This window comes from Gossypium hirsutum, chromosome D03 (assembly GCF_007990345.1).
Source record: "Gossypium hirsutum isolate 1008001.06 chromosome D03, Gossypium_hirsutum_v2.1, whole genome shotgun sequence".
NCBI lineage: Eukaryota > Viridiplantae > Streptophyta > Magnoliopsida > Malvales > Malvaceae > Gossypium > Gossypium hirsutum.
The window spans coordinates 2,666,735-2,692,099 of NC_053439.1; the positions used below are offsets into that span (position 1 = coordinate 2,666,735).

General features: G+C 32.7%; 2 protein-coding genes across 4 annotated transcripts; both read left to right on the forward strand.

Moving 5' to 3' along the window:
- The first annotated feature begins 7,264 nt into the window (after positions 1 to 7,264).
- On the forward strand, positions 7,265 to 10,351 carry LOC107932570 (metal transporter Nramp3). 2 transcript variants are annotated; one of them, XM_041089581.1, is made up of 4 exons: positions 7,265 to 7,975; positions 8,114 to 8,250; positions 8,345 to 8,997; positions 9,385 to 10,351. In XM_041089581.1, the coding sequence occupies exons 1-4, from the start codon at positions 7,452 to 7,454 to the stop codon at positions 9,421 to 9,423; spliced, it is 1,353 nt and encodes a 450-aa protein (XP_040945515.1). In that variant the 5' UTR covers positions 7,265 to 7,451; the 3' UTR covers positions 9,424 to 10,351. The 2 variants fall into 2 exon arrangements, with proteins under 2 accessions (XP_040945515.1, XP_016720104.1); XM_016864615.2 differs by having other exon boundaries at positions 9,786 to 10,351.
- A 10,087-nt stretch (positions 10,352 to 20,438) lies between these two features.
- LOC107932581 (aspartic proteinase 36) lies at positions 20,439 to 24,909 on the forward strand. Of its 2 annotated transcripts, none has more exons than XR_005911025.1 (12): positions 20,439 to 20,808; positions 20,925 to 21,045; positions 21,611 to 22,030; positions 22,130 to 22,303; positions 22,580 to 22,662; positions 22,791 to 22,893; positions 23,079 to 23,151; positions 23,324 to 23,530; positions 23,746 to 23,921; positions 24,017 to 24,118; positions 24,198 to 24,295; positions 24,705 to 24,757. XR_005911025.1 is itself a non-coding variant. In XM_016864632.2 (12 exons), exons 1-12 carry the CDS (start codon positions 20,531 to 20,533, stop codon positions 24,880 to 24,882), a joined length of 1,962 nt encoding a protein of 653 aa, XP_016720121.2. In that variant the 5' UTR covers positions 20,439 to 20,530; the 3' UTR covers positions 24,883 to 24,909. The 2 variants fall into 2 exon arrangements, 1 of the variants encoding a protein (XP_016720121.2); XM_016864632.2 differs by having other exon boundaries at positions 23,746 to 23,870; positions 24,705 to 24,909.
- The last annotated feature ends 456 nt before the right edge of the window (positions 24,910 to 25,365 follow it).

Here is a 25,365-nt window from a genome sequence, read left to right on the forward strand (position 1 = left end):
TGTTCTCCAAGTGGATTATTCTTAGTTCTTGTACTTTTCAAATTTCGAAATTTCAGTCTTGACGCAACGACAACCATTAAATCCATTAGCTTTTTTTTTTCTCAATAACATGTGAAGATAGCAAGTTGGCATGGTATTACACACGTAATAATATGTTTACGACATCAGATTTTGGAAATAACAGAACTTAATCTAATGAATTAAACAACTACCATTTGGTCATGAATGGAATTTTAAAAATTGAAAAGTACAATAATTAAAAATGACTAAATTAAAATATAAAAATTAAATCTACAGCTTACGCATAATACAAGAACCAATATCATAATTTAACCATTTTTTTCTACTAAACATTTTTACTCTTTTAATAGTTACACATATATTTATACAAAGATAAAATGATAATTTCATATTGTAACTAGTAAGTAAACCTATTCATGGGCTAAGCAGCTCGATAGGCCCAGCTCGACTTAGGCTAGGTTTGAACAGGATTTTTTAAATCTTAACTTGATTCGACCCAACTCAAATTCAATTTAAATAATAAAATATTTTTAAATTTTTATATTTAATTATAAAAATATATAAAATATTAATATAAAAATATTTTAAGTTTTTAATAATTTTAAATAATGAAACGAACTTTTTGAACAGGACAAACCAAGCCCAAATTTTTTGAAATCGGGCCATGACTTGACTCGATCCATAGACAAATCTAATAGTAATAAGAGTTATACAAACAATTACTATAATTACTCTCCCTTACATCTACTTTTTAATAATAATAAAAACACTATTAAAAATTCAAAATCCATTTTACCATGCTAAGTGGCGCCTAGAGGTGATTATGTGTCGGGTCGGCTCGTAACAAAATTTTAGACCCATTTGATAGGTCTGGGCCCAACTCGAAAATGGGCCTAAAATTTTATTCAAACTAGACCCAAATAAAAACTAAAACCCAAGCCGGCCTGGCCCACCCGCAGTAAAATTTTTTTATATTATTTTTTGTAAATTCAGGCCGGGCTCGAGCTCGGGCCAAAAAACTTACCCGATGCCCTACTTATTTTTTAAACAGGTCCATTTTTGTCCAAAACCTATTTTTTGGACCTATATCTTTATCCAATTCTTTTTACTTTTCGAACGAGTCCTCAAACCGAACCGAACGACCCAACTCATGATCAGTTCTAATGGAGCCAAACATTGTTCTAACATCTCTTTAAATAATCATAGAAAACAAATATGAACGGAATATATGTATAAGAAAGAATATGGGTGGAATATTGATAAATTTCCTTTTCCAGGCTGCGTGTGTCTCTTGGCCAAGCCCGACATGGACTATTATTTATTATTATATATGCCCAAGAAATGGTACCACACTACCACCTAAATAATAAAGCTGCTGCCTGCACCATCCATCCATGCAATGCCTGCATTATTTGAAAACGATATATACATATAGATTCAGGGTTATTTGGTTTTTAACAGTCCCTAAAATCCAAAAACAAGTGTATCCCAAAGGAGGAGGAATTTCATTTATATTAAGGTGTGATTTAATTTCTCCTCAACTCATAAATAGGAGTATAATACGTTTTAGCTCATTCAAACTTATATCTTCTTATATTGGTAACAATACCCGTATTAATCAAGCTAATGTTCAATCCACTTGTATATTTATTTTTATAATCTATTTTTTTAAATAATTACAGTTATTAACATTTTGAATTGAATTTGTGGTACAATAAAATTGTTAAAGTTTTGAAAAGATGAATGTTATCACGTGGATACGAAAAAAAAGAAAAAGAAAAATGATAAGCAGCCTCGAGGAGGAATGTGATGGAGACAAGCACCATGGATGGTCACTGCTCACCACTCCTGCCATCTTTCCCATTTTTTCTCTTTAGTTTGTCATAGGTCCACCAGCCTTTTCTCTTTTCTTTTATCATCTTTTGATTAACCCACAAGGATACTTAAAATTTTAGAGTAAATTATATTGGTAGGTATTTAATTATTAATAAAAAAAATTTAGTTGTTAAATTATAAAAAAATTATAAAATTAGTTATCCAATTATTTCATTATCTTCTTTTATCACCAGCTGATTAACGGTGATAATTTTTAAAATTGGTAAAATATTAACTTTAATCCTCAGCATTTATAAATTATGTCAAATTAGTTTTGATTTTTTTAAATTAACCCTCAATATTTATTTATTGTGTAATTTAGTCTCTTTTTTTTGAATTTTTTTTGGTGACATTGAGAGTTAATTTAAAAAGAATGAGAAAAAACTAACAATTATTATCTTAGATTTTTTGGTGTTTCTATTTTTTTTGTATATTTTTCAATCAAATTTAGTTAATAAATTTATTTTTTAGCTTTTTAAGTGAAAGGGTCACGAATAAAAGCAAAGCTGCAAGAAATACCAAATTCTATAATGTGTAAATGTACTAAATTATAACATTGTTATCCAAATCACTCTAAAATGTTATATCTATTAAAAAAAATTCTAGCCAATAATAAGTTACTAAATTATATAATAGAAAATATTTAGTACATTACCGGTGTAATTTTTAAACTCCACAAGTAAGGTCAAGGGGTTGACAAGTGTCTTGTAAGGGTATAATAAAATATTAAACAAATAAATAAGATTTATTTATTAATTATAAAATCATATTGGTAAATAATTATTAACATGAAAAATTACATAAACCCAAGGGTTTTGCTTCTCATTGTAACATCATTATTTTAATAATTTATTTCTTCCTTTAATGTTTATTATATATATTTAAACAATTATTTTATTTTTTAAATTCAAACATTACCCATTTCTTGAATTTTGGGCAACCAACCACCACGACAAGACAAAGCAATCTTTGTCACGTGATATTCCTATTACAATAAAAGAAATGTGCATGTTTATTTATTGAATAAATATATAAATTTTGATATAATTTACAATGTTATATATTAATTTTAATTTAGTATATTTGTATAAATTTTAATTTTAATTTAATATATAAATAACTTAATCTGCTTGTGTTTATTTTTTCTTAATCTAGGTGAAAATAAATTAAATTTATTTGTCTGTTTTTTAACTTAATAAAAAACAATGTTAGCAATTTACACATGATTTGACGGAAAATTATTTCATATAAATAATGGGGTTAGTGAAATGTGAAAAATGAACTAAAATTAAAATTTGATGTATAATTTTACAAATTTTATCAAAGTTCATGTATAATTTTAATATTTATCCCTTATTTTATTTTAATATTATCGGGTTAATTGCAATAAAACTCCCAAACTCGTCCATATTCTCATAATTGCAATAAAACTCCCAAACTCGTCCATATTCTCATAATTGCAATAAAACTCCCAAACTCGTCCATATTCTCAAATGATCTCTAAATTTCAAAATGTTCTGATTGAATTTTTATTTTATTTTATAAATATCATAGTTATATTAATCAAGTTCTTATATTAATTTTGTTGTCAAAATAGGCATTAAATCTTAATTCAAATATGGAGTGTAGCATATTTGCAAACGATTAAATTGTAAACATGTATATATCTATCGTATGGGCATTTTGATATGAAATGTTAAAAAAGAAAAGAAAGTCACGATAAAATCCAAATGACTATTTCTTTTTATTTAACACATTAAATTCAAGTTATTCATGTAATAACTACACACAAAATTATAAATTAATCCACACTGGATAATTTAGATTTTTAAACATATCAAATCCAAATTGTTCATATAATAACTACGCAACTATATCTGTTTTTTTTATACAATGCCTAAAACTACATATAACTCCTCCCCAACCTATGCGTTTCAGTACACTTGAACTCACGTCCTCCTATATTCACAGTAATATCTATACCAATCAAGGTAAGACTCAATTCACGATTTAATAATGAATTTAAAATATAAATCATACTTTACAATTATTGTTTTAACTGTAAGCAATTTACTTTAAGAAAATAAAACACAGTAAAAAAAATCCCATTTTTTGTTGGAATCTTTTCAGAGACTTCTTGTAAATAAATGTCGACATTTTGCAATATACGACGAAAAACTATGTCGACATTGTGGATAATCCAAAGAAAAAACTCTCAACAATTTTGGTAATTTTCAAAAACCACGACTTTGACGTTTTCGTAATTTTCAGTAGTAAGTTCCAAAAAGGGTTAAATAACTCTTTAAGGGTCCGAATTTAACAAATATTCTCATATTAGTGTCTGAATTTTTTCCGCCAAATTGAATTCTAAATTTGACAATTGTTTTCGTAATAGAGAAACTAAATTCCTCGAAATAAAAGTGAAGTAACTGCATTTAAAAAATATAAAAATATAGAGACTTCACAACTCTTATAAATTAATAAATTTTTTATAAGTGATGGAACAATTATTATTATTTTAAAATATATCATCACTCTCGATACTTTTCCAAATTTTAAAATTTAATCTCTCTATTTTTTAAATTTAAAAATTTAGTCTAATTATTAACGTTGATAAATTTATTTTATTAAATTATTGATTGAAAAGACGAGATTGAAGGTATCGAAGACATCGAATATCTCAAGTTTAAGTTTTTTCGTGTATAAATACGAAAAGAAATAAGATATTATTAATGAAGATTTGACATTATAAGTTGTAAAAACGTGTAGTCTTTAAATTCCACAAACGACTAGTGTTTGAGTGAGCTTTTGTTTTTTCTTTCAATCCATATCAAAATATATGAAAAATGGACCTCTGAACGTTTAAAGGAAATTAATAAAGAACAGACAAAAACCTACCATAACCATCACATTTATATCATTTAATCATTATTCTTTTTTCCGTAAAAAAATACAAAACGAATATATCAATCGGTTAAAATTAATTCGGTATCGACATATTACGATCAACAAGTAATAAATTTTACACTAAAATCAAGGATTTTTTAAATAATTGTAAACTTGAATTTCTGATTGCAACACATTTAACCATATGATCGGTAATCTCATTAGTATTTTCATCTAATGTGTTAAAATAATGTATAATAGTGTCAATAATTATTTATATATATTAGTTCAAAGACAATATAAAAAGACAAAGGACGAAGGATGGAAAAAGAATTAGGGCCAAATTGATAAAAAAAAAAGTTTAAAATTAAGGGCTAAACTTATTATTTATGCATCTTATTTTTGTTTTTTAATTATGCCGTACGATAAAAAAAAAAGTTGGTAGAGAAATGTTGAAAAAGGGAGTTTAAAATAGGTTGCCAATAAGCATGACGAAAACTCGTGCAACCACAAGCCATCCACGGCCAAACCTACGCTCGATTGTCGTCGCCACACACTTGGCGGTATCTCCGCTCGTCATTCGTCTCGCTTTTGTCCCTCTACACGTTACCCTTTACTAGCCGCCATCTCTTTATAATTTATTAATGCCACGTCGTTTTGCCACATTTGTTTTTGTTTTTTCCTTCTAGCTTTTAAATAACATTGTAAAATGGGGAAATTCTTACTCAAATCCCACTTCAATAAAAATTTGATAGTCCAATCAATAACTTTTAATATTATAATTTTGACACGATATAGAAATGTTAACTATTTAATAAATATGTCGATTAAGTCTTAGCTCAATTGGCATATATATTATTGTCAATGTATGAGGATATGTATTCGAGTATGTTGAAGCGCATTATACTCCTATTTATAGGTTGAGAAAATGTTATGAATAGTTCTAAGTATTATATAAAAGAACAAATATAAGGGTGAAAATTTTAATTTGTTCAGAAATTGATTTCGAGATTATATCAATGATTTACATCTACACAATTATTTTTTTCGAATATTAATCTCGTTATAGGTTTTTATCATATATGAGCTTTTTTTTATACAATATATAGAACTGACCATAGCATTTCTCTAACCCTTAAATAAGAGGATAATATGTTTTAGCGCACTTGAACCCACGTTCTCCTGCATTGACAATAATATCGATACTAATCAAGCTAAGACTCAACCATCGCCTACATAACTATTTTATTTTATACATTTTTTTTTGTTTGGTTGTTACAATATATATTATGATGGCATGAATGTTTAAATTGAACAATATTTGACAAAATTGAATAAGAATTTGGAGTAATACAAATAAAAAGCAGTGTTCCATGATATTTTATTAGAATATAATAGTCATATAGATAGTCTGTCATATCATTATCTAGTTGTATTTGTTCATAAAAGTCTCTTTCTTTTTTTTTTGAAGTTTCTTTATTTGACTGATAAATAAGATGGTAAAGAAAATAGGTTTATATGTCAAGAAAGCCCTTAAGAAAAGGCAAAAAATTCAATTAAGTCATTGTATTAAATCCACACCCAATTGAATCTCTGTCAGTAACTAAAACAACCAACTAAGTCTCGCCGTTAACCGTTTTTGTCATTGACTACATTAACCATTAAAATAAATTAACAGACCAATCAGACAGTGACATGTAGCAGCTCTTGATTTAATCTAATATTTTTTCCATAAAAAAGATTAAATTAAATCATGGGTTGCCATGTATCACCATCTGATTGGTCCATCAACTTATTTTAATGATCAATGTATGAAAACTATTAACGAAGAGGTTTAATTGATTGTTTTAATTAACAACAGGAACTTAATTAGGTGCGAATTTAATATAAGAGCTTAATTAATTTATTTATATTTTGTTAAGGGCTTTTTAGATATATAAGAAATATATATACACCAAAGAGAATGAAGTTCTGAATTATTATTATTATTATTATATGCCATCACTCCCAGTGATTTTCCCAATCAATTTTAGTTTGTGCATTTTTACTTTTAGGAATTCAATTTTTTTATTTTAAAATTTTAAAATTTAGGTTCAATTATTTATAATGATATAATTATTTTATTAAATTTAGGTTCATTATAATATTATTTTTAATTACATTGTAATTAAGTGAAAAAAAAATTTCAAAATGTTATACAAACTAATTTAACAAAATAAATTTAACAATGCTAATAGTTTAGAGTTGAATTTTAAAAAATGAAACGTAAAAAGACTAAATTTTGAAAAATAAAAGTATAGGAACCAAATTCCAAATCTGTGAAAAGTACAAGGACCTATAACACATTTTAACCTATATGTTGGTTGAACTAAAAATTGACTCTAGATTCTAAGAAAAAACTCAAAATAATCCCATTAGTAACTCTCAAGTAATCCCAAAAAAGAATTCACACGTGCCGGAGCACCCTCACGTGGCGAAAAATTCGGAAAATTTGCTATAAATTACTATAAGAAAATGGAAATGAAAAAGGCTACGGATAAAAGATAAAACAGCAAAGATAGGAACATTGAGCAAAGAGAGTGGGAAAGACTGGCAATTTTTCCTTGTTTTCGTAGCTAAAAACTAAATCCAAAAGCAAATCATCGGTGGACGCTTACCGGACCGGGAACATGCCACCGGAAGACAACCAGGTTCCACTATTGTCCGACGAGGAATCGGACCGAGATGTAGCTTACGAGTCAGGCGAAAAGGTTCACATCGTCGGAATCGACGAACCGGACGATGAAGGCTTGTTGGGTACCCCACCTTTTTCTTGGAAAAAGCTATGGCTTTTCACCGGACCCGGTTTTTTAATGTCGATAGCGTTTTTGGATCCTGGGAATTTGGAAGGGGATCTTCAAGCCGGAGCTATAGCCGGTTACTCTTTGCTGTGGTTGTTGATGTGGGCTACGGTTATTGGTTTGTTGGTTCAGTTGTTGTCGGCTAGACTTGGTGTAGCGACGGGGAGACACTTAGCTGAGCTTTGTAGGGAAGAGTATCCGACTTGGGCTAGGATGGTTTTGTGGGTAATGGCGGAGTTGGCTTTAATTGGAGCTGATATACAAGAAGTTATTGGAAGTGCTATTGCTATTAAGATTTTGAGTAATGGTGCTTTACCTTTATGGGCTGGTGTTATTATTACAGCTTGTGATTGGTCAGTATCTTTGTTATTTTTTATTAATAATTTTTCTGGGATTTTGTGTTCACTAAAATTTGTTTATTTATTTTATGATTTATGATCTCTGTTTATCTGAGCAAATGGTGAAAATTAGTTTTCTTTGCTTTGTTACAGTTTCATCTTCTTGTTCCTGGAAAACTATGGAGTAAGGAAGCTGGAAGCATTTTTTGCAGTGCTTATTGCAACTATGGCAGTCTCATTTGCTTGGATGTTTGGTGAAACAAAGCCCAGTGGCACTGAGCTTCTTCTTGGTAAGGCACTGAGCTCCATTGTTGGCTGTAGCAATTTCTTTCATGTTCTGTATTGGATTTGATTGATGATCAAATGGTTTTGGTGTATTTGCAGGTGTTTTGATTCCAAAACTCAGCTCCAAAACAATCAAACAAGCCGTGGGAGTTGTGGGTTGCATTATTATGCCTCACAATGTGTTCTTGCACTCTGCTCTCGTCCAATCACGAGAAATCGATCACACGAAGAAAGGCCGAGTTCAAGAAGCTCTCAATTATTACTCGATAGAATCTGCTGCTGCGCTTTTAATTTCGTTTATAATCAATCTGTTTGTCACTACTGTCTTTGCCAAGGCATTTTATGGCACAGAAGTAGCCAGTACTATTGGTCTTGTGAATGCAGGGCAGTATCTTCAAGACAAATATGGAGGCGGGTTGTTCCCGATTTTATACATTTGGGCTATCGGGTTGTTAGCAGCCGGACAAAGTAGCACTATTACTGGCACTTATGCTGGGCAGTTTATCATGGGAGGGTTCTTGAACTTGAAGTTGAAAAAATGGCTAAGAGCATTGATCACTAGGAGTTTTGCTATTGTTCCTACTATGATAGTTGCTCTTGTTTTCGATACTTCTGAGGCAGCGCTAGATGTCTTAAACGAATGGCTTAATGTGCTTCAATCGATTCAAATCCCCTTTGCTCTTATCCCACTACTTTGTTTGGTTTCTAAGGAGCAAATCATGGGTACTTTCAAAATTGGCTCTGTGCTCAAGGTAAGCTGCTAATCTCCATGTTTCGTGCCTTGCTGATATATGAACATGTCTTGCATATCGGAATTCTAATGTACACACTATAAGATGAGTTTGATTTGAATGCATTTGTCTCCACATGCTGCCTTAAGGGACTTTGCTTTTGTACTTGCATCGACTGTGGGATGAGCTTCGTGTTTGTCTTTCCAATCTAGAGGTCATAATTAGCTCGTATTTAAGAATAGCTTATTGCTTGTTTATTGATAAAAATGTTAAGTCATTTCACTGATATTGGTATGGCAACATGATAGTAGTTAGAACTTCAAAAATTTGTTTTTGTGTGTGCACGCGTGTGTATCTGGTTTTTATATTTTAGTCATATGAACTAGGTGACTGTACCCCATTTTGCAGGCTATTGATTTATGCTTAGGTTATACGGTCCATGCGTGATCTTCAATTTCATCGATTTTCCAATATTTTGGCTGGTTGATTTTCCCTATTCTTGAGCTTCCAATGACCTCATGTCTAAAATTTGGGCTTGTACTCGGTCTCTTCTGCTTTCCTAGAGATTTAGGGTAATGTAGAAAAGGAAATACAGTGAGATCATTGACATACCAACATTGAAGCTATTTCGATGAGTGGGTATTTTTACTTCTATAGTATATCGATTCTTATTATCGTTCATTTACTAGCGTTAACCTCTTTTAAAACCAAAAACGATCCCTAACATTCGGTTTCCGTCATATTATATCATGCCACCATTTTAAATGATGCACCGACATTTTCCTTAAACTTTCCTGTCTCCTTTGCAGACAATTGCATGGCTCGTGGCTGTACTGGTGATATTGATCAACGGGTACCTTTTATTTGACTTCTTCTCTAACGAAGTCACTGGCGTAATGTTCACAAGTATAGTGTTTGCATTTACTGGCGCATATATTGCATTTATTTTCTACCTTGTTTCTCGGGGTTTTACTTCATCCGCTTGGCGCCGCTTGTCACCCGCAAAATAGGCAGGGAATCGAGTGATCAATCTTACTGTTCTCAAGCCATGAGATCAGCCTATTGAGTTAGGATCAATCAAACTTTGCTTACATAGATGAATTTATCCAGTTAAAAGCGTATGTTCCTTTTTGGAAATGCATACTCATATAGGGACTTTTATGTACAAAGTTCAGTTTAGTAAGCTGTGCATTTTTCTGGAGTATTGTCTTAAAAAAACATGCTTGTAGGTTCCATGTTATGGTGTTAAAGAATGTACTGATCATATCCTGCTCAATGCTACAACACTAAACATTCATTTGAAAACATTTGAAGGTACCAAAACTATGTAACTCTTATTCTTATTATAAATAATGCAGCTGTAATTTTGGTTCAAGCTAGCTATATACGTGAACCAGCTTTGAACAAATATGTAATTCAATTGTTTTGCTGTTTTGCCATTCTTTTAGAATTTTATCCTTGGGGTGTAATTGAGCGAAGTTAAGCTCAAGTTGTAAGGAGTTTCAAACTAAACTTGATTTTAAACATGATTATTTGTACTCGAGTTTCAATTAAAAATGAACTATACTAGTAGTCACTCAATTATTTGTACTTGAGCTTATTTGTATTTGACCCTAGGATCGGACTTGGCAATTTGGAGGTCTCATCTCGAATTTTCAATTTAATATTATAATAATAATTATTATTCGGGACTGTAATAATTTTTATAGGGATTGTGGCGTGGGTTTGATATTTGAGTTATTTTAGTATTTTGCACGTATTATCGATAAAACTGGTTAAGTCATAACTCAGAGAAACTCGCTACAATTTTTCGGAAAAATAAGCAAATGATTTTAAAAGTAAATAAGTTAATGTCTTTATCCGCATTTAAGAATCATTTAAAGTTGAAGCCTTCAGCTGACAGAGTGGTCTTCGAGTGAACTACTGACCTCGGTTTCCAGGAGGGAGATGAAAGGTACAGCTAAAGGAGGAGAGGCTGCAATGAAGACAGAGTTTGTTAGCATGTATGGTTATGAAGAGTTAGGGCAGAGATTAAAGGAATTACGGCCGCCGGAGAAGGAGGGTGGGTTTTCATTGCAGGAGTTGAATGAAAGGTTGATAAGGTTAAGGGCAATCGAAGATAAGGAAACCGAGGTGTGGAGGAGTGGGGTTTACTCCATGGATATAAGGTAGTGCTTGCACACTTTGAAGACGTCTGAAGAACAACAGAAAAATAAATCAGGTAACTTTTCGACTTTTCAGTTGACATAATGTATTTTGTGTTTGTTTCAATGACTATTAGGTCAAAGTGATAAAGCACCAAGTTTGATTGTGAATAATGTGAATGAATGTTAGACTGTAAGTCTGGGATTTGTTATGAAATGGGAGTAAAAAAGAGCACAAGTGGTAAAGCCCCTTTCTTGAATTAAAAGTTCCTAGTGCAGAGGACTCAAAAGATGATTCTTGGTGATTTTTAGTTATGAAGCAGACACTAATTCTGTAGATGGTTTCTGTTTTTTTTTTAAAGGCTAAAAACCTCACATCAAAACCTCTCTGGTTTCACTAACCAAAGTTATTCTATGGTTTTAAACCAGAAGCTGTGGCAACAGTTCCATTGCAACGAAAAACTTTGAGCACAGTGTTTCGAGTTTCTTTCATGTGTGTTTATTTCTTTGGGGGTTCAAAACTAAAAGATATAATGGCAAATCAAATAATTGATATGGTTAAATCAATGGGATCTATTCTACTTTCACTTAATTTTCGGGGGTGAAATCTAAGTGAAAGAGATAATTTTGTACAGTTTAGGAAATTCAGTTCAGGTGTATTATTGTCTTAAATTTACTGGTTTCTTTAAATATGTTAGGTAAACCACTATTTAGACATGAACTTTTTCTCATATTGGGATTTGAACAATTTTTTGTTAAAATTTAGAATTTATATTTTAGGGTTTTCAAGGTCTTACAATAAATATTAAACATTTGTGAAAGGTGAAAAGTAGACTGTGAGGTGGAATTAGAGTGATGTCCTTCAAAGAAGAGGGAGATAAGGGAGGGTGATTTGGTAGTTGAGGTTATAGTTTTTGGTGGTGATCTTAGTAGCCAGTGAGACAAAGGGAAACGTGAGTAGAAAATAAGCATGCATGACAATCTATATATAAATAGGTCGATACATATAAAAAAAACTTAGAAAAGGGCTTTTTTTTTTTTCATAATTGTTCATTTTAAGTATTATAAATAAAGAAGTTAATTGCAGAACAACGTTATATATAGATTTGTCATGCAAGCTTCTTTTCTACTCACATTCTTCATTCTCAAACTGGCTACTAAGATTGCCACCAAACTCTGCAACCTTCACTCCCAAATCACCCTCCCATTTATCTTCCTCTTCTTTGAAGGCCATCACTCTGATTCCACTCCACATTTAACTTTTCACCTTTCATCAATGCTTCATGTTTATTGTAAGAGGTTGTGGAGATTGCTGGTAAAAATCTTTGTCATAGTCATTTGTCTTATCTTCTTTAGGGGTAATTACATTTTATAGATTTAATCTATAGAAGGTAAGAGGAGACGACTATAAGCAGCATCTTTACCAACCGTCTGCACAATCTATTATAATAAACATGAAATATTGGTGAAGGGTGAAACGTAGAATGCGGGTGGAATGAGAATGATATCTTTCAAAGAAGAGAAAGAAAATTGGGGGAGTGATTTGGTAGTTGAGGTTATAGTGTTTGGTGGTGATCTTAGTAACTATGAGAGAAAGGAAAATGTGAGTAGAAAATAAGCATTCAATACCATCTATATATGTACTGAACTATTCATACCAGAGTTTAAATTATTTAAACTGTGAAATATGTATTGACCTATTTATAAAAAATTTTGAAAAGATTTCCTTTTCCCAATTCTTCTTTTACATGTATTGACCTGTTTATATCAGAGTTTAAATAATTTAATCTCTGGTATGAACAGGTTTATACCCATAAAAGAAAAATGGGGTGTTCTTTGATGCAAAGCATATCCGTGTTTTGAGTTCTTTTACGATGTTTCTTCGGATAATATAAAACATGTGAGATGTGAAATTGGTGAATTAAGAAATGAGTAATGGAAGACTTGACTATTAAATTTGAAGTTAGCACCAGTGAAAGGAATGAGAATGAATCATATTTGAAAAGTGTTAATAGGGGTGTAAACGAATAGATAACGTTTGATGAACTGTTCGTAAATCATTCATATAACGTTCGTTTATGTTCGTTTATTAAGCTAAATAAACGAGTATGAATAAATTTTTCATGTTCGTTTAATAAACGAACGAACACGAATAGAGGTGTGTTCGGTTCGTTTATGTTCACGAACAAGCTCATTTAAAGGCTCGTTTATTGACTCATTTATTTATTAATGATATTTTCTTATAAAAATTCCATTAGTATATATTAATAAAATTATCTTAAAACTTGTTTATTGTTCCATTAGCATATATTAATAAAATTATCTTGGTTTGTATTTTTTTCATTTATAATATAATTATTAATATTTATATTTGACTTTTTTATATCTAAACAATATATGTGTGCATATGTATTTATTTGTTGTTTGTTTATTATTTATTAACATTGTTCATAAACATGAACATACATAATTTTAAATAAACGAACATGAATAAAAAATTGAAATTCTTAATGAGCACAAACTGAACACGAATAAGCTTAAAATAAACAAACGAACATGAATAGAGGTTTGTTCATTCAAGCTCGATTCATTTACAACCCTAAGTGTTAACATAGCATGTTGCGTACTTGATATATTGTATGTTGATGAAGTATACGCGCTTACTTTGTTGACAAATTGTGTTGGTTGATAGGTAAACTATGTTCTCATATTAAATTAACACATAATTATTATGTGAGATAGGTTAATTATTGAATTTGTATAATCTTACTAAGTATTCCTAATACTTACACCTAGGTTGCTTTTATCTTGTAGATTTTGAACGCTCAGAACGTGTTTATCATATCAACAAAAAGTTCACATTATTGGCTCAAAGTTGCGATAGACTTTTTGACTTTGTTTGATCAGATTTAAGTGGCATGTAAATTGACGGTTGGTTATTTTGTAAACAAGTATGTTAAAATTTAAAGGTGGTTACCTTGGACTCTCTTGATGTATGTAAATAAAATGAACTCATGTTCTGTTATGTTCTGATTATAAGTTTCGTGGGACAGTCCACCATATAGGTGTTTGCGGGACATTCCATAAAATAGGTGTTTGTGGGACAGTCCACCGTTTAGCCTGCTATAGGACAGTCTGCAAGATAGTCTGCCACGTAACTGTTCACGGATTGGTTCGCTATATGGGTACTCGCGAAGACTATTCGTATTTTTACTTTATCTATCCGCCTTAAAGTATGAGTGGTGTCAACATGTGTAAAAAAATGGTTCCAGTAATGTTGGTAATGCCCTATGACTTAGGTTCGGTGACTGGTCCAGATGAGGGATGTTACACTTAATTATAAATCGTTTGAGCCCTAATCATGCATGTTCAATTGATCTATCTGCTAGCTCATTGAAACCAGAAATTAATTATATGTTAAATCAAATGAACATATATGGATAGAAATGATAAAGTTAAAGAAATGGAAAACATTAGGAAATGAATGTGGTTTTCTCACTAAGTATGAAAATGACTTGATAATTAATTTATGGTTTTTCGAATTAATGGGTAAACAAAAATAATCACTTTTGTTTGCATCGGATTACATTTTAGTCACGTTATTGTTTTGTTACGAAGTGGTCACTCTACTGTTAAGCTCCGTTACCTCCCTAACGATAGTCCTACGTGACAGTCCAAAAGGGTTTTAAATACCAACTTGGATGTCCTACATGGTAGTCCAAATTAAATTTATTTAATTAAAAACCTATTTTCATTGAATGTAGTTGTGAATTTATTGAATGTAGAAAAATTAAATAAATTTTATCATAGATTCTTTTATGGTAAAGTTGTGATGATTTTAACATAATCAAAATCGGGTTGAGAAAATTATTTAAGTGGAAAATTAATTTATGATGTTTATTTTGAAAAAAAAAACATGTATTGGTTTGGATTGAATTATAAATTGTTAGGTTAAAGGTCCAAGAAGCACTTATAATTAGACCCAATAAGAAAGAGACCTAAAAAGCCTTTCACATTGAATATAAGGAACGACAAACCCTAGTATATTTAACTAGGGTTGTCTCCCTTCTCTCTTCTAGTTGAACTAGGAAGTTTTTCTATTAAATAGACTTCTACTAATTCAACAAGGGTTTCATTTCTTCTTCCTATAGATAGATAGCATTTGTAAAGCTAAAGATACAATTAGTTATACATAACTTTGAGATATTGCTATTTTACCCGAAAATAGTGAGAATTTATTTCAAAGTATAAATTTTATTTTTCGGGAATAACAATTCCACCAATTTCTATTCGAGAGAAAATTTTACTTTCCCAATGAAAGTAAAGTAAATAATTTATGGTTCTGTGTTTGATTCAAATTCGTTTGAGCCCACACTCGAAGCAGTTCATGGTGCGAGGATAACAAAGAAGGTCATTCGATTGAAAGTCAATAATGAGAAGGATCTGTCTTCTTATGCCTTTAACCCGATCTGATACGTCAGATCCAAATCTTGGGTATTACTACATTAAAGCAAATGTGAACTTAATCTGTTTACACAAATTTCATTCGATTATAGATTACTTAATTACGAAACCCTTAATTTAATATACATAAACATAATACGTAAGAAAAAATACATTACAGAAAGGCTAAGTAACAAATTTATTTGAATTGAAGTCCTAATCTAACACAATTTCGCCCAATTAAGGATCTCTATGTATCAATCGGACTTGATCTCACCCCTAAAGCCGCTTTATATACATACTAACCCATCTTGCCACTCCTTTGATGTAGCCCTGGCATCGTCCCTCAAGGCGAAGACCTTTAAGGACCCACCTAAAATATAACATACAAAGGTAGGTTCAAAAGAACTTAGTGAGTCAACCCTCATTTACCTGAATCATACTTATACGTTGCTTCTAATCTTTCAATGAGCAACTCATCAATGTTTATTCTTTGTGTGCCTCTAACGGTTATTTCCTCAATTTCCATTCTTTAACTCGTTTTCATTTTCATACCTCATCCTAAAGTCCTTTTCCCTTTCTTTAGCACCTTCGAAACCTTACCTACATTCCTCAATCTCTAAAACATAACTCCATCGAGTTTCGAAAAGAGCCTAAACATAACTCCATCGAGTTTCGAAAAGAGCCTTATACACAGGTCATTGATATTTCCTCTCGGCGCACGATACTTACATTCATCTTCAGGATACATTTTCAATTCTTCACTGTGTTTTCTTGATTCCCTATCTTGGTAAAAATATTACTTATATCAAATACTTCACCACTGTATTCGCAGAAACGACACATACTTACTGATCTCACTGTTTTCATGTAAAGATATTATAAAATACGTTGGTTGCGCAACACAAAGTTTGCCTTAAGAGCGTCTTTCATGGTTCACCATTGAGAGCTTTTCTAGATTATGCTACAAAAGGAGCTCATCCTGTATGCGCCATAATGTTTTCCTTGTAAGATTCGCTATAGAGGCTGTTTTTTCATAATCTGCTCACCACAGTATTCGTAGATACGACACATACTTACTTATCCCACTGTTTTCATGTAAAGATATTATAAAATACGCTGGTTGTGCAACACAAAGTTTGCCTTAAGAGCGTCTTTAATGATTCACCACCATTGTGAGCCTTTCTAGATTACGCCACAAGAGTAGCTCATCCTGTATGTGCCATAATGTTTTCCTTGTAAGATTCGCCATAGAGGCTATTTCTTCACAATCTGCCGCAAGGGCGTTTCCTCCCCACGCTGTCATTAGGACCTTAATTCCAGAGATTTCCCTTTACACAATTTCTTCAGAGTTCGCCATTCATATCATTCTTTTAAGATTTTTTATTTTCACCATTTCTCTCTTTTAGGGTTTGCTAAAAAACCATTTTCTTCAGAAGATTTCCACAAGGGTCTTTCTTTAGAATATGCCACGAAGGCGTTTCTTTTCATAAATCATTACAAAGGCTTCCTTTTCATAGATATCCACAAAGGCTTCCCTTCTTTAGATTGCCACAAAGGCTTCCCTCACCTTTCGTGAGGATTGCCCCTCATCGTTTTGGGTTGCGCAAAAAACCCATTAGGTAATAACCTTCTTTTAGTCCTTTCTATATTATGTCATAACCCACCAGTTATGGTCTTATATAATATGGTCTTTCCATATGATGCCATAGCCCACCAGCTATGGTCTTACACAATATGGTGCCATGGTTATAGATTTTTCTTTTTAAAATATTATGTTTATAGTCCCGATAGACCCCTTTAGACGACTCCACGGAGACAAACACAGACTTATCATAAATTGGCTTACTCTTAGCAGACATGATGTCTAACATGCTTTCAAGATACGCATATACATTTCAATCATTCACATACGAACATTCTTCATCCTTAAGATTCACATCACATGCTTAGGTCATCAGATCTTATTCAAACTAACGTACAAGGTTCTTCAAACATTTATTTCACAACAGAATCGTCATGTCATACTTCTCTAGTTTCAGTCACCTTGCACAGAAGTTTCTAGAATGCACAACACACATGCAAGAGTCAACTTAGGGACTCACCTGACTTTCACATTCTGTAGCTCCAAACTTTAGATCTAGGCCTCGATCGAACAATCAATAACAATTACTACTACAAGACATAGAAACTCATCAAGATCTATTCATATACCCCATTTTTTGTTATCTCTAACACTAGAAATCCCAAAAAGCCTTATATCACCCACCTTACCCGATTAAACATATTTGCTCTTTCGCAACATAATTTGTAAGGGTATACATCTTACCTTGTCATGGAGCATTCACAAGTAGAGATCCAGATCTACAACTTAGCTTCAGTGAAAAAGGGGAAATACTCTAGGTTTCTTTTGATCTAAACTAGAAAATACTTCCTGAAGAAGGAAGAAAAACTTTCCCTTTCTTAACCTAACTATCTATATATACATCCTTTGTCCCTATGAACATTTGACACGTGTCATAATCTTCTTTAGTCTGCTGGATAAGTGGTTTACAACTGTGAGGAAACATGTACGAACGTCCAACATTATATATATAAGAAATTCTATCGTTTGTTCCTAACTATCACGTTAGAACATAACCAGTACCATAACTAATCGAATTCGGCGTACAATACTTTTCGAAAATAATCTAATTACCTAAAATCCCTTGATACATTACCAAACTCCTCTTCTTAACATTTCATCATTCCCAAAGACAATACCTTACAATATTCCAATGTCTGCTATGTGTCCACTCTTACCCGCCAATAGCACGCAGTTGGGCAGATAGTATTACACCTTTCGGTGTACTTGTCAGTTTACTTACCAACATTAGAACCTGTCAGATCTAGAACTCACCAGGTCTGGGTGTTACACGTCTAGCTCAAAACGCAGGTGCGATTTTGAGAAAAGTTTATTGTTGTAAATATCACAAACTAGCTTGGTTTTTAATTTTTTTTGTGCAACCATTTTCGAACTTGATTTTTTCCAACATAATGCTCTGTTGATTCCTTTTGTCGATTGTATATGTATCTTGGATATTCGACAACAACAATGCATTGTGTCGGTGAGTCTAGACATGATGAGTGGAACCAAGGTATTGTCAATAATCTAGTTAGCCAATGATGTCTCGTATGGTGGGAATATTGATTTGGTAAATCAGAGTGCTAAAGATACCCCATTGGAAATGCTAAATTGGAAATGCTAAAGGTACATTAAATCAACATAAAGCCTGTTGCGTTATCAGTAGAGCTACCGTCTTCGAGAGAGGTGAGTTGTGCATTTAACTTTGTGAGTAAATAAGTGGTGCAAATTGAGTGAATGCTACAAGTGAGGTACACCACAAACACTTTTCTAGTGTTTTACATTATGACTTACCATTGACTTGGCAATGACATAAAGGCTCTTTTAGAGTTCTAAAATGGGTAAGCCGAGGAGCTTACAAACCGAAGTTGGTGACAATACTCAAGATTAACCTAATGTTCAATGTGGGTATGCCAAAGCCTATTTGTGAGGATCATGGGATTCCATTGAGGTAAGCCGCATTAGGGACAAGTAAGGTTCGTGGCTTTTTACGATCGAGATGTACAAGAAGGCAATATAGTTTGAATGAGACGACGACGGAGACATAAACCAAGATAAGTGTTCCAAGGGAGGGAATTACTCGATAGAGAAACTAGTTAAGAATCGATCAAGGCGTTGTGTTAGTTTCGAGATGAGTTAGACCAATGACATTCTAAGGACGCGATGAGCATGTTATGAGAATGGGTGGGGCAAAATGTCAAAGGTAACATATTAAAGCCCGTGACCAAAGCATACAAAACAACTCTTGGAGGTCAATTGGTTGAACAAGGTTCATTTAACCCACTTAAACTAGTCCAATTCTTGGAACAAATGGAAAAACCCTTCTACTTAGATAAGATTGTATAAAGTTTAAATCCCTTAAGACTCTTATATTGTAGATAGGAATTGGTATTAGTTGTCGATGTAATTTAAAATGTACCATTGCATATGGTGGAACTTAATTATAAGTAAAGATTTTCCCCCTTGTTCATAATCATCCCATTATTGAGTAATCAAATACTTTTGAGAGCATTTACTCAAAAACCTTGTGCATTGCTTTCTTGTGGCTTTTTTTGTCCGTTTGTTGTTTCTTCGCTTTTTTATTTGCTTTCGTTAAGTTTTAGTGTCTTAGAGAATTTCTTTTATGAATTCTCATTTTTTGAAAGTGAAGCTAACTTAGACGAATTTAGAGTTAAATTCTCACATAAACTCGTGTGATTTACTAGACTATAGTTCTAGCATGTCACACAAGAACGTAAATAAATAAATAATAAAGTGAAAAGGAACAAAGAAAATGAAAAATAGGCTTAGGAGTTTAGGAAAAGTTAGAGTCCAATATTTACATAATAAATGGACCCGGATCCAGAAAAGGATCAGAAATCAGAATTGAACTTCACTTTTTATAAACCAAATAAATAAACGACATCGTTATTATGACCTATACACACATTTTCTTTTGGTTAAAATATGCTATGAGTCCTTGTGCTGTAGGAATTATTCTCTATACTTTTATTTGTAGTAATTTAGTATTATTTTTCAAATTTCAAAATTAAGATTAAATTTTTAGCAATGTTAAATTTATTTTTTTAGATTTAAATTCATTACAACATTTTTGAAAAGTAGAGAAATTAAATTCTTAAAAATAAAAGTATAAAAACTAAAATTTTAATTTATGAAAAGTATTAAGGACTTATTGAACATTTTAACATTTTCTTTTTGGCTACTTTATCAGTTTGGAGCGAAGTTACAAACTTTATTTTTGGTACGAACCACACTGACTCTTCCCGTCTTCTCTTTTCAGCTCTCGAGCTTCCTTCAAATTCAAATCCTTTCTCCTCAGCCCCGAGCCACTGTACTCGCTGTCATGGAACGGGCGCTTGTTAACCTCACCGCCGCCACCGTCGCTTTCTCCCTCCTCTTTCTTCTCTCCCAATCGAATCCTCCCACTTCACCACCACCAACTCTCCTCCTTCCTCCTCCTCACCGCGGCGCCCGTCCTTCCATGATCCTCCCCCTATTTCCTTCTCCCAAGAATCCCTCTAGATCATTTCAGAACACTCGTCGCCACCTCTTGAAATCCGACTCTAAGTCTTCCAATCCAAACGCTCGCATGCGACTCTACGATGATCTCCTCCTCAACGGGTACTAGTATTATTATATAATGTTATGATTATCATCAATACTAGCATTTCATTTTAAATCGTTTTGTTTCCTCTTTTCTTTTTAACCGAGATTTTCGAGGACTGAAATTCCGAAAGGTATTACACTACTCGGCTATGGATCGGGACACCTCCGCAGAGATTTGCGCTTATAGTGGATACTGGAAGTACTGTTACTTACGTTCCTTGTGCTACGTGCGAACAATGTGGAAGACACCAGGTGATCTCTTGTGATGTGATGTGATCATTTCATTCGCTTTGCCTCTTCTTCCCATTCGAATTACATTAATGGATATTGCTTCTTTTTTTTCAACATTTTATGTGCTTTTTAGCATATTCGAAGCATACTAGATTAGATCTTACTAGAAAGCTCCTCTTTGGTTTCTTAAGCATTACTCTACTCTTTGAAATAGTTTAGGCTTTACCCGGTGGTTGCTTCTGCTTTCAGTAGCAAAATTGAAAGTTTTGTTAAGATGTAAAAAGCAAACGATGCATTTAAAAGAATTTAAATGTAAAAAGTTACTTCACTGATATGATGGAACATTGCATGGATTTATTTTTAGTTATATAATAATTACCTTTTGAATTTGCTTTACATGTTAGTTAGCTGTTTGCTTTTTAGTTAAATATTGTACTATTTGTTTTAGGATACAAGAAGCAAGTAGCTATGCAGCCTTTTTCAGGATACTCGTAGCAGTTTTCAGTGGAATGGTTTTTCATTATGTTGATTCTGTAAAAACTTATAGGTGGTTAAGCTAATAGGTTCGCGGATTTCTTTTAATCAGGATCCAAAGTTCCGGCCCGAGTCGTCCAGTACTTACCAATCTGTAAAGTGCAATTCGGATTGCAATTGTGACAAGAGCAGGGTGCAATGCATATACGAGAGACAGTATGCTGAAATGAGTAGCAGTAGAGGTGTCCTTGGGGAGGATATCTTGTCATTTGGGAATCAAAGTGAACTTGTGCCCCAGCGTGCTGTTTTTGGTTGTGAAAATGAGGAAACCGGTGACCTTTACAGTCAACGTGCTGATGGCATTATGGGATTGGGCCGTGGCGATCTCAGTGTAGTTGATCAACTTGTTGAAAAAGGTGTGATTAGTGATTCGTTCTCATTATGTTATGGTGGGATGGATATTGGCGGGGGTGCTATGGTTCTTGGTGGTATATCTGCCCCGTCGGATATGGTCTTTACTCATTCAGATCCTGTACGTAGGTATGTTTTTGTAAACAATTTATCTTAGAGATAGAATACGTCATCAACTTCCTAACAAATACATTCGATATGTCTGACACATTTACTCTAGTTTCGGGATGGCAACAGTCCATATTACAACATTGATTTGAAAGAGATACATGTTGCCGGGAAGCAGCTACCTTTGGACCCTAGCATCTTTGATGAAAAACACGGAACTGTTTTGGATAGTGGTACAACATATGCATATCTACCGGAAGCAGCATTTGTGGCATTCAAGAATGCTGTAAGATTCAACTCCCATAAATAATTATAGTTGTTAAAGTTGTAGCTCGGCCTATGTGTGTTCTTACTGGACCCTCTTTATCTCCTTGCATTAATTTATGGGGGATCTTTGGAGTTTTATTCTAACAATTCTACATATTCAACTGAAATGCATGGTTTTAAAGGCGTGAAAATGCTTATAGGTTGACCTTTTAACAGTCAAACCTTAAAACTTGGCATTTTATTGTGTTGGTTCTTCTTTCCTTGTATCTCATATTTGCATCCTTTTTTTCTTCAGATTATAAAGGAACTTGATAGCTTAAAGCAGATCCGCGGCCCTGATCCAAATTACATTGATATATGCTTTTCCAGTGGTAGCAGGTATTATATGTACTAAGTTCCACAAAACAAAAATTGAGCAGTTTTTAGGTAACTTATTGTGAAAATTGATTGGTTTTCTTTGCAATGCGATTAACTTTTAACTGTTAGAACCTGTTTTCTGCTTTCAGTAATGTCAATGTGTCAGAGCTCTCAAAAATATTTCCAACGGTTGAATTGGTATTTGGTGATCAGAAAAAGTTATTGCTATCGCCTGAGAATTATTTATTTCGGGTAAGCTTTTCACTCTGCGATTGCTTTTCTGTTGATTGAACAACTTTATTTCTAAACAGCTCCTTCTTAAGGTTGTACTTGAAGTTAGTTTAGGAAGCATTAGGTTTGAGTTCAACTGGGAATTTTGTTTTGTCCTCAATGTTCACTATGTGAGTAGCAATTTTCTACATGTTATATTGATAAAGCATTCAAAGGTTCGTGGCTCATATTGCCTTGGAATCTTCCAAAATGAAAAGGAGCCGACTACCCTTCTGGGAGGTATGTTAAGCTTAAGTTTCAGATAACTTGTGTTTTGATGTCATTCCTTTTAAGCTTTAACATGACTCATTGGCAGATATCTCCGATTTCAATTCAAAAGTTTCAGTGTGATGCCATGAAAATTGTGGGATTGATTTTGTTATTTTCTTGTTTGTAATTGGTTCTCTAATAGGAATCATTGTTCGTAATACTCTTGTTACATACGACCGTGAGCATTCAAAGATTGGTTTTTGGAAGACTAATTGTTCTGAGCTATGGGAAAGGCTTCACAGAACCGGTGGACAATTCCCATCTTCTTCTTCTAGTGGGAAGGATAATTCAACTGTAGAATCGCCAACTACATCAGCTGCGGGTGGATCATCACGCTATGCTCTTCCAGGTACAGTAACCATGGTTATCAGAGGACCTTATTTGGTCTCAGTGTATTTGAACTCATTATAGGATTACGACTCCATTCCTCTGTTTATTTTACTGAAAAAATAACAAGAATGATCAATGCTTTTATTAATTGTGCTTTCTTATCGACATTCTGGTGTAAAATCAGGATTTATCATGTATTTCTGATGACATTATGTCATCCTTATTATTGAACAGGGGAAATTCAAATTGGTGAAATTAGATTGGATATGTCACTGAGCATCAACAATTCATATCTAAAGCCTCGCATCAACGAACTTACTGACTTCATTGCTGTAGAGCTAGAAATTAATGCTTCACAGGTTAAAACTAATGCCGACTCAAAATTCAGAAGCATTTGATGGCAGTCATTGGTGAACTATTAATGCAGAATTACATGTTAATTACTGAAAGAATTTTTAAGTTTTCTTCCTTCATGGACTTAAGGAAATGTTTTGGATGATTTCAGGTTCGTTTATTGAATTTTACATCAGAAGGAAACAGTTCTCTCGTCAGATGGGCCATAGTCCCTTCAGAATCATCAACCTACATTTCTAATGTTACTGCAATCGTACGTGTTTGTTAGATAACTGCAATTCCTTCTAACATACAAAAGTATAGTTGTTTTCTTGACGAGTTTCTGCTTACAGAGTATAATTTCCCTGCTTGCTGAACATCGTGTGAAGTTTCCTGTTACCTTTGGAAGTTATAAGTTGGTGCAATGGAAAGTTAAGCCAAATTCTCAACAGTAAGTTTCCGTTTTCTAGAGGCCTGGTTCTTACTTTGTCTCGTGGTATAAGATGAGCATAAATATCATTGAAAAAATGAAGAGTCTTTTGTAACAAAATGTTACTCATAAAAATGGCCTATTATAACATTGTTGAACTGAGAATGCCGTTCTCTAAGAACACTTTGTTACAGTATATGCATGCAAGATACATAAATAAAGACTAAATACGAACGTCTTATCCGCTTCATGATCCAATCTCTCTTTTGAGTTACTACAGTCATAGCCACGGCCTGTGGCTACCTCAAATGTCGTATTTGTTGAGAATTTCATTTTACTGTGCTGTCTTTGGTGAACTTTTATTAAAAAACTTAGCATTTCATGACATGTTATAAGCTCTAACGTGATTTTTTCATCTGAAATGATACAGACCATGGCGGCAGAAACATTATTCAACGGTTATTTTATCTATTATCATCGTAATAATTGTCGGATTATCAGCTTCTGCAGCATGGGTTATCTGGAGACACAGACAACGAAATATCAATTCATATAAACCTGTTCATGTAGCTGTTCCAGAGCAAGAACTCCAGCCACTAGAGTCTTGAAAACCCATTTTTGCTTGGTTTTTATTCTGAAATAAGATTTTTTTTCCAGACAGGTTTAAGCTCTGGGTTCTGCAGCAACACAATTCATTGGTCTGAAGTTTTGTTCGATTAAAGGGAAGTTCTGCATTGAATCGCATGTTAATAATATTCTAACATGCAAAGTGAACAAAAAAAAACTCCCCATTCAGTAATTATCGTCTTGGTTATAGTTAAAAATGAAATTTGGGTACTTTTAAGTTAAAAGTTTTAGCCAATTTTGCTTTAAATTCATATATATCTTTCTGAATATTGTTTATTATTTATAAACTTATAGTTGTTAAATGCATTGTTATAAGCGGTTTAGTGTTATATTATGTTCAAATGAAATTTGTCTTTGAATATTTTTATTGAATTTTTTTAGTGGATAAATGAAAATGTATAGACATTTACTTCTGTAGAACAAATTCCAAGATGACGAGAAATTTCCGCTCTCCTACTAAGCAA

What these genes read in the sequence shown, in the direction of transcription:
- LOC107932570 (XM_016864615.2), top strand. Translation starts at nt 7,452, where the DNA reads ATGCCACCGGAAGACAACCAGGTTCCACTATTGTCCGACGAGGAATCG. An exon ending in ATTATTACAGCTTGTGATTG is followed by an intron (nt 7,976 to 8,113) that starts GTCAGTATCTTT and finishes GCTTTGTTACAG; the next exon opens with TTTCATCTTCTTGTTCCTGG. An exon ending in TGGCACTGAGCTTCTTCTTG is followed by an intron (nt 8,251 to 8,344) that starts GTAAGGCACTGA and finishes GTGTATTTGCAG; the next exon opens with GTGTTTTGATTCCAAAACTC.
- LOC107932581 (XM_016864632.2), top strand. Translation starts at nt 20,531, where the DNA reads ATGGAACGGGCGCTTGTTAACCTCACCGCCGCCACCGTCGCTTTCTCC. An exon ending in TCTTTACTCATTCAGATCCT is followed by an intron (nt 22,031 to 22,129) that starts GTACGTAGGTAT and finishes CATTTACTCTAG; the next exon opens with TTTCGGGATGGCAACAGTCC. An exon ending in TTTCTAATGTTACTGCAATC is followed by an intron (nt 24,119 to 24,197) that starts GTACGTGTTTGT and finishes TTCTGCTTACAG; the next exon opens with AGTATAATTTCCCTGCTTGC.